The 20,666-nt window shown below is 38.2% G+C and overlaps 1 protein-coding gene across 4 annotated transcripts in view; it reads right to left on the bottom strand.

Annotated features, from left to right (window-relative positions):
- The window catches only part of Lrba (LPS responsive beige-like anchor protein), a 537,881-nt gene that overhangs the window by 111,233 nt on the left and 405,982 nt on the right, over positions 1–20,666 (bottom strand). For all 4 annotated transcript variants that reach the window (XM_037206706.1, XM_028858702.2, XM_037206707.1 and 1 more), the window contains 2 exons: positions 12,563–12,703; positions 11,477–11,596 (listed from right to left, as the gene is read on the bottom strand). In XM_037206706.1, coding sequence (XP_037062601.1) covers positions 11,477–11,596; positions 12,563–12,703 — 261 coding nt within the window. The remainder of the gene's footprint in view (positions 1–11,476; positions 11,597–12,562; positions 12,704–20,666) is intronic.

Here is a 20,666-nt window from a genome sequence, read left to right as displayed (position 1 = left end):
TGAAATAATTCCAAATTCATCCTTTCATGGAGCTAGTGTTCCAATGTGGTGAAACATAATAAACATACAATAAGTACAAGACATGGATGTCAGCTGGTGAGTGGCATGAAGAAAAATGAGATCAGGAAGTAAGTAAAAGTAAAAGGAGTGAGGAATGCAACTTTAACAAGGGAGAGCTTTACCAAAAAGATAGCATTTGAGCAAAGACCTGGAAGAGTAAGGAATGCGCACAGAGAACACTGGGAGGAGGAAAGAGAAACCAAGTTACCAAGATGAGGAGTACCTAGAGACCTAAAAACAGAGTAAACAAAGGAGAAAGAAAAAGCAAGAAGTTAAGAGACAAGAGGACCGGTGGGGGCAGGGTGGACAGGGTCTCACCCTGTAAGGGCTTCAGCGGATTCTCCCAAATGGGAAACAGTCTGCTAAATGAACTATTTTGAGAGGAGTGGGTTTAAAGGAATGAAGAGCAGGAATTTAGTTGTGAAGATATTAAATTTGTGATCTATTTTATGTATTGAAAATGAATTATTGAAGAGAGAGTAGAAGAAATGTATAAGCTAGAGACATAAATTTGGGAGTTCTGTTAATCTCCCTTGAATCTTTAAGGTACAACTCAAACAAAGCCAGGCTGTGGTGGCTTTTTAATCCCAGCACTCAGGAGGCAGAGACAGGAAGATTCCTGTGAGTTCAAAGGCCAGCCTGGTCTACAGACTAATTTCTAGGACAACCAGGACTGTTACAGAGAGAAACCCTGTCTTGAAAAACTAGAGGGAAAAAAAGGATTCAGCTCAAAACTCCTTAGTGTATGAAGTCATTGTCAGGGCATTCCCCCTCCAGTTGTTTACCTTATTATAATCTAACTTATACTAAAAATAGTTCAGTGCAAACCTACTCTTTTCATCTGGTGACTTGTATAACCTATGGTAAATTGTCAGTGAAAGCTAACACAACTAAACATGCTTTAGTGGATGTCAATTTAATTCTCAACACAAGTTTCCAGCTGAAGATGGGGAGCTAAATATTGAACCAAGTTGCTTTTCTTCTATGTTCTCTGCATTACTTGCCCAAGTCAAATTTAGTACTTTTTGTTTTCTCTCTTCCATCATTCCTCTTTGTCGATGTTTACCCACACTTCTGTAACCCACTTAGCTTGTCTTCTGTCTCTCACCTAACTACTTAAGAAACCTGTGCACTGCATCCACTCTTGCCCATAGTGTGACAGCAAATACCAACACTAATCACACTATCTGAAAACCACAAAAATCTGTTCTTGTCATTCTTATTCTTCCAACCTGGCCAATGTCCCCACCCTCTTCCTAGGATGTAGTCCCATCTCCTTAGTAAAGCATAAGGCCCCCCATGCCTCTTTCTTCTACATCAGATGGCGCTTGTCAATGAGCTCAAAGATCGTCACTTATGTGAGGGAGCACAAAACAGCTTGACCACACAGCAGCCATGACAGGCTTAGAGGCCCTGACACAGCTGCTGTGACAGGCTTACTGGCAGGCAACACAGGGAGCCAGACGCCAGGAGCAGACCCCATCCAGGGAGGGCTTGCATCTAAGGGGAAACATTCCCAGCACCCCTAGCCAAATGTCAGCCAATCAAGGTCCTGCACTCTGGAAATCCCCTCACCCCAACCTCTGCTATGATGAAAATCCCTCTCTGCTCTTACCACTGCCTTGGACAGACAGACCAAGCTCCAAGCTTGAAATAAAGGCTCTTTGCTTTTACATATTGGAATTTGGTCTCTGTGGTGGTCTTTTGGGGGTTCCTTTAGATGTGAGCATAACAACTTACACTCATTTGCTGGAGCCTGTTTGGTTACTAGAAACTTCTCTAAAACAAGAGATCACTGAAGGCAAGAGTGGTGTTACATTTGTGATTTCATTACAATCTGAGCCCAAGGGTAGATGAACTCAACCTAAAAATAACTTTAAAAAAGTAAATGCTGTATCAGGAGCCTTCCAAATATTTTATTCCAGTTTATTTTAGCACAGGTAATAGTTTAATAGCATATTTATATTAAGTCTCAATTTCTCATAAAATGTGCTCCTCTGATATTTTCTATTTTAGATCCATTTACCGCCACCTTCATTGCAAAGCAATGACCTGAAGTGACAACTGTGACTCCTTTCTTCTCTATATCAATCGTTTCTATAGGATAGATGCTAGACTTTAACCACTGGACTAGACCTACCTACAGGAAGGGCTTCAGAAAGGAGTGGGCTGATTCGGAGAAGGGAACTCAGTGTCAACACCAGCTTCGTTAAGAGCTTAGGCATCTGCCTTGTGCTTAGATATGATTGTCTACAAAACTTTATGAGTCTGTTATTTCTTCCACAAAATCTGGTCATAATAATTCAACATTAAAGCTGAAGACTGTGCCAGGCGTGGTGGCTCAGCCTGTAACGGCACTGCTATAGTGGCAGAGGAGGAGGACCACTCACTACAAACCCAAAAGCTGAAGACAGTAAATAGTTCTGCATCTCTGTTCCTAAATTTAAATGAATATGTAAGACAAAAATACGGAATTACTACTATTTTGTGGTACTGGGGGAATCCAGGATCTTAAAAAGTGTTAAGCAAGAGTTCTCAACCACTACCCCTCCCCCTCCCCCAACCTACCCCCACCCCCCAACCCCATCACACCTCTACTGTGATGTAAATACTCACTTTAACACTATCTCAGTCCTCAATGCTACACATTGCTGCTACTGTGGGCCAAGTCACACTTAGATGGAATACACACAAGGAACACTGTTATACAAAGATAATGTAGACATGCTGCTCTACATAGGCAGAAAACTAGCTTTTTGTGTGATGTTGTAAACCAATGTTCTAATCCGAGCTGCTCAGGACAGTGGCTAAATACAGTGGTTCTTGAACATTTTTAATGTGGTTAGTGTGAACAGACATGTACTGGAAATGTAAAATACCTTATATATCTTGAAGACAGGATTAAAAAAATAAAAGAGCTAATTAATAATTTTGTATAAATTATATGTTAAAAAATTTTGACTTTTAGGCTAAGACATATTATTGAAATCAATTTCATGGTTTTTTTTTGTCTTTGAAATTAGACTATAATACAATTAATATTAATGTATGTGGCTTACAATATATTTCTATCAGAAAGTGCTACCAGAAGCCAACTTAGAGAACTGCCCTGCACTGTTCACTCAAGTAAAATCAAAGGTATCACTGAGAGGCTAGACATGAAATGGATTCAAAGGATACACAGAAATGTAAATGATCACCAACTTGAAAAGTGGCAAATCATGATAAAAACAAAAGCCTGCTTATTTCAAATCCCATAAGAATGTTGTGTTTACAGAAATACAAATTCAGACTTTTATCATTATTTCATAGGAACAAGCATTCTTTTAAGTGAAATGATTCTCTAAGTATTAGCAGAATGCAATTCTCTCCAGCAGGAAAGAAGAAGAACTAGACCTGTCTTCTACTTTCCTTTTGAAAAATAACCATTTTCCCGACTCCCCATCTGAGGGAATCTATGCTGTACTAACCAGGCCAAGTCCACTTTGCAACCCACTCAAAGTGATTCCTTCCACACCACCTTCCTGTTTTACAGCTTCCTTCTTCTGTGAATGTTTTCTTCAGTACTTCTAGAACACTCCCAATACAAAACAACACTATTACTAACGGTGTAAAAATGGTAATTTTCATGTGCTCTTAGACATTTATTTTGTACTTATTATAATAATCTTAAATATGCTTTCTAAAACATAACACTTTAAGAAGGAAGAAAAAAGAGCCATGATTAAATCCCTTCTCACTGCTAGAAGGGTCCATTTTCAGAAGGAAGCTCTCTAAATGGCTTATGTAACCATAAATTAATGCATGTCTAATACGTGGAAGTCATTAAGTTGTAGGGTCCAAATTAACTGGTTATCCATATAGAAAATGGAGTAATTTATCAATGGCACACCACATTATGGATATTCAGAATGGGGCAAGGTACAGAAGGAAAATATGTACACTGATAAGAATACTGAGTCAGCTTCACCAATGTTAGACCTGAAAAAACTTCACAAAGTGACATTTGAGAAGGTAGAGATAAAAAAAATATATAAGAGATTTAAAATAGACTATAAGAAAAGAATATAGGTAGGGCAGCAGTGGCGCACACCTTTAATCCCAGCACTTGGGAGGCAGAGGCAGGCGGGTCTCTGAGTTTAAGGCCAGCCTGGTCTACAAAATGAGATCCAGGACAGCCAGGGATATTACACAGAGAAACCCTGTCTGGGAAAAAAAGGAAAAAAAAAAAAAAAAAGAAAAAGAAAAAGAATTCTATGCAGGCTCCTTGGCATTTCAAGTTTCGAGTTCCTTGGCTTCAGAACCTTTCCTGTTTAGTTGTTTGTGGTGCTATTCCACTGTAGTCCCAGCTACTCGGGAGGCTGGAGCAGAAAGGCCACCAGAGCCAGGATTTGGGGCCAGCCCAGGCAACAGAGTGAGACCCCAGGGCAAAACCCAAAAGCACCTCACCGTTTCTTCATGTAGATGCTCTAAAGAAGACTGCTAGGGAACTAGAAGTCACTTTGGTTGTAGCAATGACCATGCCCAGAACTGTAAGTCAGCATTCGCTAGTAATCAGTACAGTCTTTATGAAGTCTTCTAGGGCACCCGTTATTATTCCAAGTGATTTATGAAGAAAACAATAAGAAAAATAGGGGAGGAGAAAGATGAAGATGACCATTGGTTCTTTTGTTTGTTCCTTTTAGTTGTTTGGTTGGGCATTCCTTTCCTGATTTATTTTTACAGCACGGGGTATTTGAAGAAAAGTGAAAATTGAGTCAGGTACACACTAATTAGGGAGTTTTGAGCCCCCACCACCTCTGTGTGCACTAACTGGACTCCTAGCCTTCGTGTCAACCTCCTGTACAAAGAACACTTCCTACCTGAGATCCCCAGTGAGCACACCTGACCTGCACTGGGACAGGGATCTCCACTCTCCTTTCTGTCTGCCACTGGAATCCCTCCAGTCTCCTCCCTAGTGCTCTTACGGACCGCCTGCCTTTCCTCCTCTCCTCTGCGCAGCAGCACTCCATAGAAACTACTCCAAACCTTGCTGTGGACTCAGCCTTCCTCACTCCTCCAACCCTGTGTGTCAGTTGCCTATTCCTAGAAATACTTTCTCCCCCCATCCCAGAGGCCACACTGTTAGAAACTAAAGCAGGTGAATCACACCGTCCTCGCTGTCCTCCTTTATGATCACTCCATTCTCACCCTCACCCCTGGAACCAACTCCTCACAGTGCCCCACCTCCCACCTCAGCTCCATCCACTGGAGACTCCAAGTCCTGGTTGAGACCCAGGGTCCCCTTAGCCCTTCCATCCCTGTCTCTCCAGACAGTTAACTGCTTTACTTCAATCTACTTGCAAAATCTCCTCTTCCCACCACACCTCCAACTCCCTGGGGACCCCATCTACAGGCGTGAAGGAGACTCCCTTAGCCCTTTCATGAAGCTGTCTGTCCACAGGCTTTTCTCTTAGCCACCTCTGTTGTCTACCACCTACCAAACTGCACCCCTACCAGGCAATCCGCAACCATCACAGTTTCTTAACATTCAAACAGGCACAACCAAATCCAAGAACGGGACGGAACACCCATCCAACAAAGACAAGACCAGATTATCAACAGCAAAAATCACCTCAATCATCCCAACCCCAGATGCCTAGACACCAGCACAAGAATAATCAACACTAGCCCAGTACTATGTCTCCACCAGAAACCAGTAACCCTACTGTGGAAGACCCAGAGAAATGTAATATAACTGAAGGACAAGATAAGGATTCAAAATAGCAATTATGAACATGTTCAAGGACTTTGAAGAGGACATGAATAAGTGAATAAACCCATTAATGAAGTCTGTGAAAATATAAACAGTAGAATGAAAAGAAGGAAACAGTTCAAGACATGAAAGCAGAACTAGGAAGACTAAAGAATACACAAAGTGGAATAAAGCCAAAATGAAAAGTGTAGGAAGTCAAACAAAAACGTCACAGGTATGTCTCACAGTTCTAGTCACTGCTGTGACGAAGCACTGTGATCAAAGCAGCGTGGGGAGGAAGGGGGCTATTTATTTAGTGTCTGCTTCCATCACTGGTCATCATCAAAGGAAGTCAGGCAGGGCAGGAACCCCGAGGCTGGAGCTCACGCAGAGGCCATGGAGCAGTGCTGCTTACTGCTGTTCTCTATAGCCTGCTTCTTCCCTTCTCTCTCTCTCTCTCTCTCTCTCTCTCTCTCTCTCTCTCTCTCTCTCTCTCTCTCTCTCTCCCTCTCCCCCTCTCTCCCTCCTATCCTCCCTCCTTTCCCTTTCTTTCTCTCTTCTTTCCTTTTTCCTGTTTCTTTGTAGCCCTGGCCTTCCTAGAACTCAGAGATTTAAAGGCATGCACCCCCCCCCCCCTGCAAGCTTGCTTTCTAATAGAACTCTGGACCAATTGTCCAGGGGTGGTCCTACCCACAATGGGCTGGGCACTCCCACATTAATCAATTAAGAAAATGCTCAGGAGTGGTAGAGCAAGCCTTTAATCTTAGCACTTGGGAGGCAGAGGCCGGTAGATCTCTATGGTCTACAAAGCAAATTCCAGGACAGCCAGGGCTGTTACAGAGAAACGCTGTCTCAAAAACAAACCAACAAAACAAAAAAGGAAAATGCCCTATAGGCTTGCCTACAGCCCAATCTTACGGAGGCATTTTCTACTTGAGGCTCCCTCCTCTCCAGGGACTCGAGCTTGCCTCATGCTGACCTAAAACTAGCCAGCACACTCACCAGCACAGAACAGTTTATGGAAAGGAAGATAGAAGACAAGAGAGAAGAAATGGACCTTCGTCAAAGAAAAGGTTAAATCTAATATAATTCAGGTACAAAACATTCAGAAAATCTGGGACACTATGAAAAGACAAAATCTATGAATAATAGAAATAGATGAAGGAGAAAAGACTCAGGTCAAGGGCACAGAAAATATTTTCAGCAAAATGAAAAAAGAAATTTCTCTAACCTACAGAAGGTTGTGCCTATAAAAGTACAAGAAGCATACAGAACACCAAATAGACTGGACTAGAAAAGAAATACCCCACAACACATAATAATCAAACCATTAAACATATAGAACAAAGAAAAAGTATTAAAAGCTGCAAGGGAAAAAGTTCTAGTAACAAATAAAGCAGGGCCCATTAGACTAACACTTGTATTTTCAATGGAGACTCTAAAAGCCAGAAGGACCTTGACAGATGTTCTAGAAATGCTAAGCTACCACAGGTACCAGCCTAGACTACTATACCCAGAAAAAACTATTAATCATAATAGATGGATAAAGAAAAAACATTCCACAATAAAATGAAATTTAAGCCATATTTATCTACTAATGTAACTCTACAGAAGACAGTAGAAGCAAAACTTCAATCTGAAGAGGCTAAACATATTCCAAAAGAGTCAATGAACAAATAATCCTAGTAAATCAAAGGAGGTAAAACAGGAAATTAAAAAAAATGTAGAAAGTCAAACCCATACAGTAACAATAATAGTAATCGTTAAACACTGCTCATTGATAACACTCAATATTAATGGTCTCAATTCTCCAATAAAAAAAAACAGAGACTAACAGAATGGATTAGAAAACAGGATCCATCTTTCTGCTGTATCCAAGAACCATGCCTTACTATCATAGATAGAGATCACCTCAAGGCAGAATGATGGAAAAAGGTATTTCAAGCAAAGGGGTACAAGAAGCAAGAAGGTATAGCCATTTTAATATATGACAAAGCAGACTTTAAACCAAAACTAATCAGAGGAAACAGGGAAGGATACTATATACTCTTCAATGGAAAAACTCATCAAAAAGATACTGCAATTCTAAATATTTATGTACTAATTCTAAACAATTATGCACTCATTCATAAAATAAACACCAGTATAGTTAAAATCACATACTGACATTCACACAGGGATCGTGGGTGACTTCAATAACTGACCCTAGGCAGTGGACAGGTCATTAGACAAAAGATTAATGCTGGAGTTAAGTAATGTCCTAAATCAAATGGACTTGGCAAATACTTATAGAACATTTCACCCAAACACAAAGGAATATTCCCTTTTCTCATGGAAATTTCTCCAAAACTGATCACATACTTAGACACAAAGCAAGTCTCAAAAGATAAAAAATAAAATAAAATTTTGAAATAACTCCCTGCATCCTATCTGACCACCTTATATTAAAGCTGGATACAAACTCATGGAAACTGAACAGCTCACTATTGAATGAAAATGGGTAAAGACAGAAATTAAAAAGGATGTTAAAAATGTTTTAGAATTGAATGAAAATGAAAACACACAATACTGAAGTCTATGTGACACAATGAAGGCAGTTCTAAGAGGCAAGTTCCGAGCACTAAGTGCCTACACAGAGAAAGTTGGAGAGATCTCTTATGGATAATTTAACAGCACACCTGAAAGCTTTAAACAAAACAAGAAATTATAACCCCAAAGGAGTAAACAGCAGGAAATAATCAAACCAGAGCTGAAATCAATAAAATAGAAACAAACAAAGAATCAATGAAACAAAGAGTTGGTTCCTTGAGAAAATAAATAAGATTGATAAAGTCTTAGCCAAATTAATAAAAAGGCAGAGAGAGAAGATCTCTATTAACACAATTATAGAGTAAGGGGGGGCATAACAACAGACACTGGGGAAATCCAGAGAATCATAAGGACTTATTTTTAACAAAGTCACAATTATCCTAACACCTAAACCACATAAAGACACAAAGAAGAAAGAGAATTGCAGACCAATTTTTTTTATGAACATAGATGTAAAGATTCTCAATAAAATACTTGCAAACCAAAGGCAAAATACATGTAAAAAAAATTATCCGCCATGATCAAGTAGGTGTCATCCCAGAGATGCAGGGATGGTTCAACATACTTAAATTGATAAAATAATTGACCACATACATTGAAAGACAAAAGAACATGATAAACTCATTAGCTGCAGAAAAGGCCTATGACAAAATCCAATATCCTTTCATGATACAAGTCCTGGAGAGACTGGGGATACATGGGACATACCTCAACATAATAAAGGTGATTTATAGAGAGACCAAGGCCAACAACAACCTAAACAGAGAGAAATACAAAGTATTTCCACTAAAATCAGGAAAAAAACAAGGATGTGTAGTGGGTAGCCATTCCAGCTTTTATCTGGAAGTTCCAACCCCCATTGAGGCTTCGGTAACTGTCATGCCCACAAGGCGGGGCCGAGAGAGGACACTAAAGACCCGAGACCCAGATGCGCCCACTCTCTTGGTTCCTGGACCCTGGACGCTGGAGGTAGACCCAGCAGAGTTCTCCAGAGAACACCACCGGACAGCGCTACACCTTTTCCAGACCCGGTAACCTATCCCTCACTTGTAAGTTACCCCACAAAATAAACCTCCCTTTTAACCACGTGGAATGGCCTTAACAATTTCACCAATAAGGATGTAAAATCTCTATACCTATTCAATACAATACTTTTAGTCCTAGCTAAAGCAATAAGACAACTGAAGGAGATCAAGGGGATACAAATTGGAAAGGAAGAAGTCAAAGTATCTTTATTTGTAGTTGATAAGATTGTATATATAAATAACCCTAAAAACTCTACCAGTAAACTTCTACAGTTGATAAACACTTTCAGCAAAGTAGCAGGATACAAAATTAACTCAGAAAAATCAGTAGCGCTTCTATGTACAAATGTCAAACAAACTGAGAAAGAAATCAAGGAAACACCACCATTCACAATAGCCTTAACACACAAACAAACTAACAAAAACTTTGGGGAAACTCTAACCAAACAAGTGAAAGACTGTTACAATAAAATCTTTTAGACATCGAAGAAAGGAACTAAGAAGATATCAGAAAATGGAGAGATCTTCCATGTCCATGCTTATGAATCTGTAGGAATAATTAGGTGAAAATGGACATCCTACCAAAAGCTGTCTACAGATTCAATGCAATTCCCATTAAATTTCCAACACAATTCTTCACAGAAATTGAAAAGACAACCTATAGCTTCATATGAAAACACAAAATCCTTCGGATAGCTAAAACAATCCTGAATAGTAAAATAACTGCGGGAGGAAGGTATCACCACCCCAGGTCTCAAATTGTACTTCAGAGCTTAGTAATAAAAACAGCATGTTACTGGCATAAAAATAGACAGGTTGATCAATGGAAATGAATTGAAAACCTAGATGTAAGTCTACACACCTATGGACTCCTGATTTTTTTTTTAAAATAAAGAAGCCAGAAATACACACTGGAAAAAAAGCAAGCACCTTTAATAAATGGTGCTGGTCAAACTAGATGGCTGCATATAGAATACAAATAGATCCATACTTATCACCGTACAGAAACCTTAACTCTAAATGGATCAAGGATTTCAACCTAAGGCCAGAAACCCTGATTCTGATAGACGAAAAAGTGGGGAATATTCACTGGCACAGGAAAAGACTTTCTGAACAGGACACCATTAGCATTGGCACTAAAAACAACAATTAATAAATGGGTCCTCATGAAACTGAAAATCTTCTGTATGGCAGAGGACACCATCATTTGGGCAAAGTGGCAGGCTACAGAATGGGAAAAGATTTTGTTTTTAACTAACTACACAACTGATAGAGTGCTAATACCTAAAATATATAAAGAACTAAAAAAACTGGATATTACAAAAATGTATAACCCAATTTAAAAGATGGGGTACAGATCGAAACAGTTCATCTAAAAGATGAACCACAAATGACTGAAAATCATTTAAAGAAATGTTCAACATTCTTATTTATCAAGGAAATGCAAACCAAAAAACCATTTTAGATTTCACCAGTCAGAATAGCCGAGATGAATAAAACGAAGGACAGCTCGTGCTAGTGAGGACGTGGAAGAAGTGGAACACTCACCCATCTATTTCTGATCAGAATGCAAACTCGTCCAGCCATATGGAAGCCAATGTGGCAGTTCCTTAGAAAGCTGGGAATTGATCTACCTCAAACACCAGCTCTACCACTCTTCAGCATATACACAAATTGAGACACTTGTTCAACTATGTTCATTGCTGTTCTATTAATAACAGCTGGAAATTAGAAAGAGCCTATATGCCTATCAACAGATGAATGGATAATGAAATGTGGTATATTATACAATGGAATATTATTCAGCAGTTAAGAAAATGAAATCATTAATTTCACAGGTAAATAGATGAAACTAGAAAAAAAAATCCTGAAGGAGGTAATGATGAGTGGACAGACAGGCAAAAACATATAAAGAAGGGAAAAAAAAGTCATGGATAGTGGTTCTTGGCCATTTAATTGAGGTTCCATTCTCTGAGGTTGACCTTCCATAAATATGGCTGGATCAGGGGAGAGCAATTGTGAACATCCACTCAATAAGAAACAACCATAAAATGAAATATATCTGTACCTTAATGTCAGATGTATCACGCTGACTGTTTCGCCATGCTCTGGACACTGATGAGAAAGTCCTATCTGCATGATCAAATTTTCCTCCTTGCAAATTTAGAAAGTAGGTTGTAAAGGGTTCCTAAAAATAAGAAGTGAAAAAACTTTTATGTTCTTTCAGGTTTTTATAAATCTTTATACCTAAACTTTTAACTAATAATACTCATTAGTTAGTAATATGTCCAATGTATAGAATGCAAGTTACAGCCACATTATTTTATTAGAGCTCTTAACTTTTTTCTGAATGTTTCTATGTCTTCAAAATTTTGGTATCTGTAATGTTTCCATCAGCTTCCTTCATTGCCAAAAATAGATTACTAATAGCATTTAGACTTGAATTAGATATATTTGCTTCAGTATTCAGGAAAAAGTACAATACATAATTTTTCTATTGTTATGGCTCACAATTTATGATTAAGAAAACAAAACTGTTTGGAAAGCTTAAAAGCCCCCTCTTAGTTAAAGAACACTTAAACACATATGAGTAAGTAACTGCTTGCCAGTAGGAGCCCTATAAATTACTTCTAAGACTTACGTCTGTATATACTCTTCTAACAAGCTTTAATTAATGACGTGCTGCTAATGTTTCCCAAAGAAATTACAGTTTGGTAGATGAATTACCTTTCAATTTTATAGAAGCATTTCTTGTTTAGCTAATGTTATCAATATACAACAAGTGCTGGTTATTTGCAAACACATCTTTACTCTATTTGGAGCAATGTAACTACAAGAATGTGTAAATACATGCCTGTGTTAATGAAACCTTAGTTACTTCTTATTTAAACATGTTACATTTGAAAAGAATTCAGCTAATCTGGTAAAATAGGTACCATCTGAAGACACAGATTTGAAGAAGATAGCCATACAATTCCAGAGGAAACATTTTTATGGTTACAGCACAAATTATTTGCTAAAGCATATATATTTAAAAGCTCAATTGTTTGAAACCATTTTCAATATTCAAAAATGCTGAAGATTTCCAATCATTGTACATTCTCTAAAACATTGCATTTATTTAGTCATGGTCTATTATTCAAATTGAACTTACTATTCTTAGAAGCCATGCAAGAACAAAACTTGCAGTTGAGTAATGAGTACCATAGTGGAACTTTGGAACGTGATCATCTTCCCATGACTCAAATCGTTCTGCAAAGAATGCTGCTCTTTTGGGATTCAAAGCTCCTATTGGCTGCAATTGGAAGGGGAGGGAGAGAAAGAAATAAAATGTAATCATCCTTTATTTCTTCCATTCTTTTAAGATTATATTGTGAGTATGCATGAAAATATAAATTTAAAATATATGTATTTGCACTTAGAAAACCAACTGTGTTATACTCAAAGAACAAACATAAAAATTCACCACCACCACCCTTTTTTCCAGCATGGCTAGACATACACAGATAACTAAGTGATAGGTAAACCTGTCATTTCTGTTGCACACAGTCTTTTGTTTGCTTGTTTGTTACTTAAATTTTGCTTTTCTTTTTTCTTTCTTTCTTCCTCCACCCCCCTTGCTTTTGGAGATAGATTTTCCCTGTGTAGGCTTGGCTGTCCTGGAGCTAGCTCTGTAGACCAGGCTGGCCAGGAACTCACAGAGATCCACCTGCCTCTGCCTCCAGAGTGCTGGGATTAAGGTCGTGCACCACCACCCGGCTTTTACACACAGTTTTTTAATTAATCAATCCCAAAGGAGAATTACATGAAGTGAAGATGAGCTGCACCATACTTTAGAAAGCACCTATAATTAGTAGCAACAACCAGAAACATCCTGGAGCTAGAGGGCTTACTCTATCTCCGAGCAGAGGATGGAACAAAGCTGGTAAAAGGGGCTAAATGCAAAGAGGTTGTAAGAGAAAGGGAGTAAGATTCAACTAGAACATTTTACTAACATCAGTTGAATAAAAAGTTAGAGGATGGCAGCGGTGGAGATGGCTCAATCAGCCAAGTCTTAAATTGCAAGCATTAGGACCTAGTTCAAATCTAAAGCAACTGCAAAAAGAAACTGGGCAAGGTGATGTACACCTGTAATTGTAATGCTGAGGAGGCAGACACAGTCAGATCCCTGGAGCTTGCTGGAAAGCCTCCTTAGTCTAATCACCGAGCTTCAGTTTCAGTAAGAGATCTTGCTTCAAACAATAAGGTAGAAAGAGACAGAGGAAGAAATCCAACACTGACCTAGCCTCTAAGAGCCTTCATGAATTAACAACAACAACCCCACCCCTCACCACCATCATTAGCAAAAACAAGAAATGGTAAGGACATTATGATCTTATACTGGAAAACAAAACATTTCGACAGAAGTTCCAGAATCAGTAAAGCAAAGTGGAGACCCTGGCCTCACTTAAAAACACATGCCCAGTTAGAAGGTTGTTTTGGAAAATAAAGTAAGTATATACATTAAGGTCCTTCAAGCCATGTATGGCAACATTCAATGAATGCTAACTACTCTTTTTAAAATAATCTTTTAGAACCAAGGTAAAAAGAGTTTAAATAAAACAATTGCCTATAAAGCATCAAGCGCATTGCTTGACACAGGCATAAAATGGCTGTTGCTGCTATTCAGGGAATATAAGAATTGTATAAACAATGAACAACATTCTGACACTTTCTTAAGGAAGACAGAGTATCCTTGAGACACTCAGAAAGGGCTGCAGCTTTAAGAATGCTAAGATCAACCACATTAAATTACAGTTTAGTCTATGGAAACACGCTGATCTGCAGAAAAATTTCTACTCCTTACTTAAAATATAAATACCAATTCAAAAATAGCTTCCCTAATAAGACATAGAATTCTTTTATATCTCTTAGGAAATTTTGTAAGTTATTCACATTTATAAGATCAAGAAAATATCCGACTATTCATGAGGAAAATGCTAACCTAAAATAAATAACATTTGTTTTAAAATGAATATATTCATAAATCATACAGTGAAAAGGAAACAATGTTCAGACCAGGTCTTGAACTACTTTTTATATTATGATTATAAGCAACATTTTGAAGTCATCACTTTGGCTGTATTTCTTAAATTGTTAGACATTTTACCTTCAAAACTGTTAATAATCAGTATTATTCTCCTTCAACAATACCTTGGTTCTGACCCACATTGTTTCATATTGTCAGTTTTTACTTTACAAGTTAATTTTCAAAAACATATAGATGATTACTATTTTAAGTCAGTGCCACATTACTAATTTTAAAATACCTTCTTTTAAACTATTAGTTTCAGTACTAAAGAATTATATCTGACTTACTAAATATATGGTAAAAATCAAACTCATCCCAGGAATTCTTTCTTTGTTACAGAACCAATGTGGAGGGCCTTTAAATGTATTTTCGTTGTTATCCCTAAAGATAGAGCCATGTAAAAGGAAGAAAAGAAATAAAATCACCAGAAGACAAATTATATGAATTAAAAATAGAATCAATGTGCCTTTGTATGGTGCAGCAGCGTATTAACTGTACACTTTATCCGCTCCTCTTTTTATTACTCTCCAAATGAGTACCTCAGTGAATCAATAGTTATAGAATCACATTTCTTGAATATAATGCTAAGACCAATTAGGATTGATTTCACTAGCATCTGAAAGAAAAGGCATCCCACTGAGATCCATGTAGGTAGAACCCACAGTATTGACTCTGGCTGGTATTGTCACAGCCGGTTTCTGAAGCCTGCTACAGGACAGCTATCAAGACATACCACATTTATTTGCAAGCATATAAAAAAGAAGTCACCAAATAAAAGAAGGTTTAAAAAAATAAGGAGCAGTGGAGCTGTGGAATGACAATGATACACTATCAGCTTACTCAGAGAAGTTACAGTGGGAATACACACATTGAATTATACATTACGGGAAAGCACTGATTTATTGTGGTAATAACATCCACCTCATTAAAAGATTCTGCTTTGCTGCAGTTGGAAGGCTACATATTGTTTACTGCTATAAATTAATGGCAGTGCAAAGACGACTGTGGAACCATCCTAACAATAGATCTGTAATGACAGCGCTGTATATCACGGCTTCCTCAGCAGCTTCATAATAAAATGGAGACAATGTATTGAGCTAATACATTCTACCATGCTGGCCCATATTTTTCTGACAACTGCTTTAAAAGATGAGCTGAATCCAACTATGTTATAATGCTACAAAACATTTAACTAAGCAAGAGTCAGTCAGACACCAAGTGCATCACAGCATTTCAAAAAACATTGTCTAAATCAGCATTTCACGCTGTTTATTCATCTCCATACAAGAGCTAGAAGCTAACGCCGATGGCTCCTCTTACTTATCCAGTATATTAAGGGTAACAATTGCCACGCAGTTCAGGAAGATGTCTAGTACTCTCATCTCATGTTGAATTCTCTGTACAATTTAACCTGTTTGACAGAGTATTTATTTTTAATCAGCAAAATTTTAGGGGAAGAAACCAAAAATACTGTCATTTAAAACTGGCCAAGCCAGGTGGTGGTGGTGGTGGCAGCGGCGGCGGCGCACACCTTTGATCCCAGCACCCAGGAGGCAGAGGCAGGCGGATCTCTGTGAGTTTGAGGCTAGCCTGGTCTACAGAGTGAGATCTAGGACAGGCACCAGAGAAACCCTGTCTCGAAAAAATCAAAAGGAAAAAAAAAACTGGCCATAACTTCTTGGTAATAATAAATAAAAAATAAATATTGATAACGGGATGCAAAAGAACACATAATTCAAGATCATTACAAAGAAAATATAAATATCATCAGGACATGGACAATAAACAAACAATTAAATAAAAATTAAGCGTAATTAATTAAGCATAATTAATATAGTAATTTTCAATTTAGAGTATCATATAACTTATTAGTTATTATGTAAGAATGGAAAAAATTGTAATAAAGTAGAAAAAAAAATGTCAAGAACATAAATTTCTCTAACATGGTAGGGTGAAGTGACAAGCCCCGAGTCTGGAGAGTACGTCTGTGATTTCACACATACAGCCTAGCGGCATCTCTGGCAGGGTAATGAGTCTCCTGGTAATGAGGCATATACAGGATTTACAAAATGGGAGTGTTTAAATCAGTTCTGTAAACTTATTAGAATAAAAATACATTTTACTACCTTCTTGAGAAGTATTTTTGCTAATTAACAAAAATATTCCATGTAAAGTACCCCCCTTAGACCTGGCACAGAGAAAATTATTCTTCGTCATTATTTCTGTTCTGAGGTTATTTATCAGGGATATTTAAGAAGAAGGCGCATCAGTCAAGCCTGATGATGAAACATTATAACCCCTACTAGAGGCAGGCCAAAGGAGCACTGTGCATCACGGAAGGAAGCTCCCCTGTTTGCAGGCTCCCTTGCTGCAACCTTAGTTCTGAAAGTCAACTCACTTTTCAAAGATCTAAGCTCCTGAACCATTTATATGAAAAGCTGGAAAATATCAAAGCAAGTGACCAGCATCTTTTACCACATCAATGAAAACCGTTTTGATTCCATAGACCCCTTACAACTTCACTGACTTAACTAACAGTGAAAGGTAGCTTTTTCTGTTTTTTCTTCAAATTTTGAGAACTATAACTTGAAGTTACTTAATAAAAGAATAATGTTTCTAGACTGAATTACCTGATTATTCACAAAACTATGAGCAAGGTATCCTACTTTGAAATGAAGTAATTTAAGAAATTTAGCTCAAAATCAACTTCAATCTTAGTGACTCAAATGTAAGACTCAAAACTCCTTTCCAGATCTTTTTATCCATCTGAAACTGCTATACCGGATGGATGCTGTTTCTCTGAATTTTGTGATCTGCACACTATTTCTCAAATGTGCTCTCTCTTCAGGTGGTTTATCTAGGAGTCACATACGTAGGGTGTCAGGAGAGCGCGCCTGTGAATGAGGCCTGGGAGCACAGATGCTCTTCCGTCACAGCTGCCACCATTGTCCCTCCTTCCTGTGACAGTTACACATGAACTACTGCAGTTGCTATCAACCTGTCCGCAGTGACACTCCACAAACTCCTGGACCTTGTTTCTAGCTACTGAGGCCAAGACAGTCACGAAGAATTGGAAAAAAAAAAATTCTGTATTGCAGAAATTTGTTTGAATGAACAAACTTCTGAAATCTACAAGTCTCAGACTTTTTCACACCTTACAGTGGATGAGATTTCTAGAGGAAAAAGTGTTAAGGAGAGAAAGTTAAAGAGAGAGGAGAAAGGATCTTGAGTACATCCCAGGAATAAACATCCTGAAGGAGTTAAAGAATGCTTCTTTTCGAAGATGCCTTTTGTGGTATACAAAGCAATGGAAAGATATCCAAGTAGAACAGGCTCCAGAAGGGAACACAGGAGGACTGCTACAGCTCTGCTCAGGATCATGACGATCTGAAAGGCAGCCTGCACTGTCATGTACACGCAGTATGAATGAAGAACTGGAGTCAGCACACAAGCAGAGCGTATGTATCTACTTCTGAAAGGAGAGAGCACCTGCACGCACCGACAGAGCTGCTGAGAAGTGAAGGCAAACACCAGAACAGAAGCACTGGTGAGCCCCCTCGTCTCCCCCAGTTCTTACATTACAGAGATGTTGAGGGTAAGGTGTCTGATGTACATCGTCAACAGCTTCAGGCTAGCAGTTCACAGAATAGGAAAGGAAATGTTTTATCAAAAGAGTCTGTGACTGTTGTAATCATTTGGCTTGGGAATATTCCAGGAAGGAAGAACATAGGCCCAAAGGGATGTGCCACATGACAACAATGTTTCTATTTGTTGGCTATAAACACATATTCTCAGAATCTTAAATAAATAAGCCCACTATCTTCAAAAAGCATTCTGTAACATCCAAGTCTATAAGCAGGTGTCAAAAATGTTGAGTTTGGGAGAGGCAAAGTATACCAGCAGCTGGTCATTTGCTTAGTGGCAGCAAAGAGAGTTAGGGCACTTGGACCAAACTGCAGGTCAGTCCTAGACCAGTGTGTGTTCCACGGGGTCGTGTAAATATTCAGAAGATAGTCAAATCCATTCATTGGAGTTTTAGGTTAAACTAAGACACACTAGAAAGAAAAGAAGAAAAAGAAAAGCCGTGTATAGTGGCATACACCTTTAATTCTAGCAGTAGGAAAATGAAGCAGAGATTGGCAGACTTCTGTGGGTTCAGGGCCAACCTGGTCTACACAGTGAGTCCCAGGTCAGCCGGGTCTATGCAGTGAGACTCATGTATTAAAAAAGAAAGAAAAAAAGTTAAGACATACTATTTGAAAATGTACTATATTTGTGCACGACAACATAGTAGCCCCAAAACATATTTGTCAAGGTGTTTCTTCCTACTTATGTGATGTCCTGGGAAGCGCTTTAGGAGGAGGTATCACAAATGGACAAATGCATGTTTTTGTCTTGGAGACACTGAAAACAAGCTTAATTTTTTTTTTTAAATCGAAAGTATGCACTGTCATTAATGTCTCCTATTTACTCCCTTTTAACTTTGATAACTGTGTATCACACCAGTAAACCCAAATGAGAGTCAGTCATCTATGTGTTGTTGAAGCTTTTTAAAGAAAACCATGGTTATTCTGGTTGTATCCCATCTGCTGTTCTGGGGTCCCCATCCCTCTAGAGGAGAAAATAAACAAAGAGTCTTTGTTATTCAGGCCACACTGCACTGCAGGAAGCAAAACTGTTTTATTTTAGTTCTAGCATCTTTTGTATCAAATGACAAATGTAACAAGCCTGGTCATCATTTCTACACAATCTTGGCTTGTGGGGTGTTTTGTCACATGTTGTATATGAGGAGGATGGCTTAGCACTTATCTTCATACACCTTAGACTTTATTTAACATTGTCAAGGAAAAAAAATTCCATCAGCATGCTTTTATAGCTTTTAGAGTTAACAAATAAGCACTTTCGCTTTCAAGTAGCAGGAATATTTTTAATCCCTTGAAAACACATTTTACACGGGTGTCTATGGTATATTATTATATACCCACTATGCCTTTCAATTTAATAAAGACATCTTTAGAAAAATAAAGTATTTCAGTTTATTTATGGTGCCTATGGAGAATTCAAATCATTTCAAACATTCAAAATGCCGATTCAGAGTGATGCCATTACAGATCTGCTTTATTCAGCTCATTGGTATTGTGTGACTACTCTTCCTAAATGTTTTTAATCTGAGCCTGAGAAAGTCACAGGAAATGATGAAAAAAAAAAAAAAACCCTAGATATAATTTATAAAGAATGTTTTAAAGTAATTATGAAAATAATAAAAAAGAGGCCCAATGTTGATAAAAAATATTCATTTGTACATAAATACAAATATTCATTTTCCAAACCAATTTAAGATCATTAAAATCAAATAATTTACCTACAGGGTAAATCAAGGCTGATAGCTCTGAATAGTTCAACATACACAGTACACTGGAAAATAACACAATTAGGCAAGGCAAGGGGACTTAAGATTAATTAAAATACGTTACTGTTCATTTGGACTAACTATTATATTTTAGGGGAAAATGTTAAATATCAACATAACATTTAGATCTAGGTATAAGGCTTAGTGGGTAAAATGTTTTTTGTGCAAGCCTAAAGACCCAGGTGGGATCCAAGGACCCAGGTAAAGCCAGACACAGCAGCCCATGTACCTGCAATCACAGCACACCTCTAAAGATGGGAGACAGATACAGCAGCAGCCCTGGAAGCTCAAAGCCAACTGGTCTGGGAGATTCCGTAGAAAACAGGTGAATGGTGAAACGGACACAAGGCTGTCCTCTGCTCTCCACATGGTGGTGCATGCATACCAGCCTTCTGCCCAGCCCAGGATTATAAGTAGCAAGATTATAGTAATAAAAGCTAAAAATGACAATGTACAGATAAGCACCTGAGTTGTATCAGTAGCTGAGGAGCTACTGGACCATTGGGGGCTGCTGGGAAAGGGAGAGTCAGTTTTCTTTAAGGGTATGGACCCTCGTAGTTTGACCATTTTCCAGTGGATAGACCCACACCTGGGGAGTATATTGGTAGTGTAAGACTCTGGGTCATTTAAAAAAAAAAAAAAAGAGGACATGAAACTTGGAGAGGTTGTGGGTATGTGGGTGGCCCAGGAAGGAGTGGGGATGAACATAATCTAAATATTGTATATATGAAATTTTCAAAGAATTAATAAAAATATTAGATTTTTAACATAAGCTAT

Source organism: Peromyscus leucopus, chromosome 6, assembly GCF_004664715.2.
Source record: "Peromyscus leucopus breed LL Stock chromosome 6, UCI_PerLeu_2.1, whole genome shotgun sequence".
Lineage (NCBI taxonomy): Eukaryota > Metazoa > Chordata > Mammalia > Rodentia > Cricetidae > Peromyscus > Peromyscus leucopus.
This window is presented reverse-complemented; position numbering and strand designations above follow the sequence as displayed.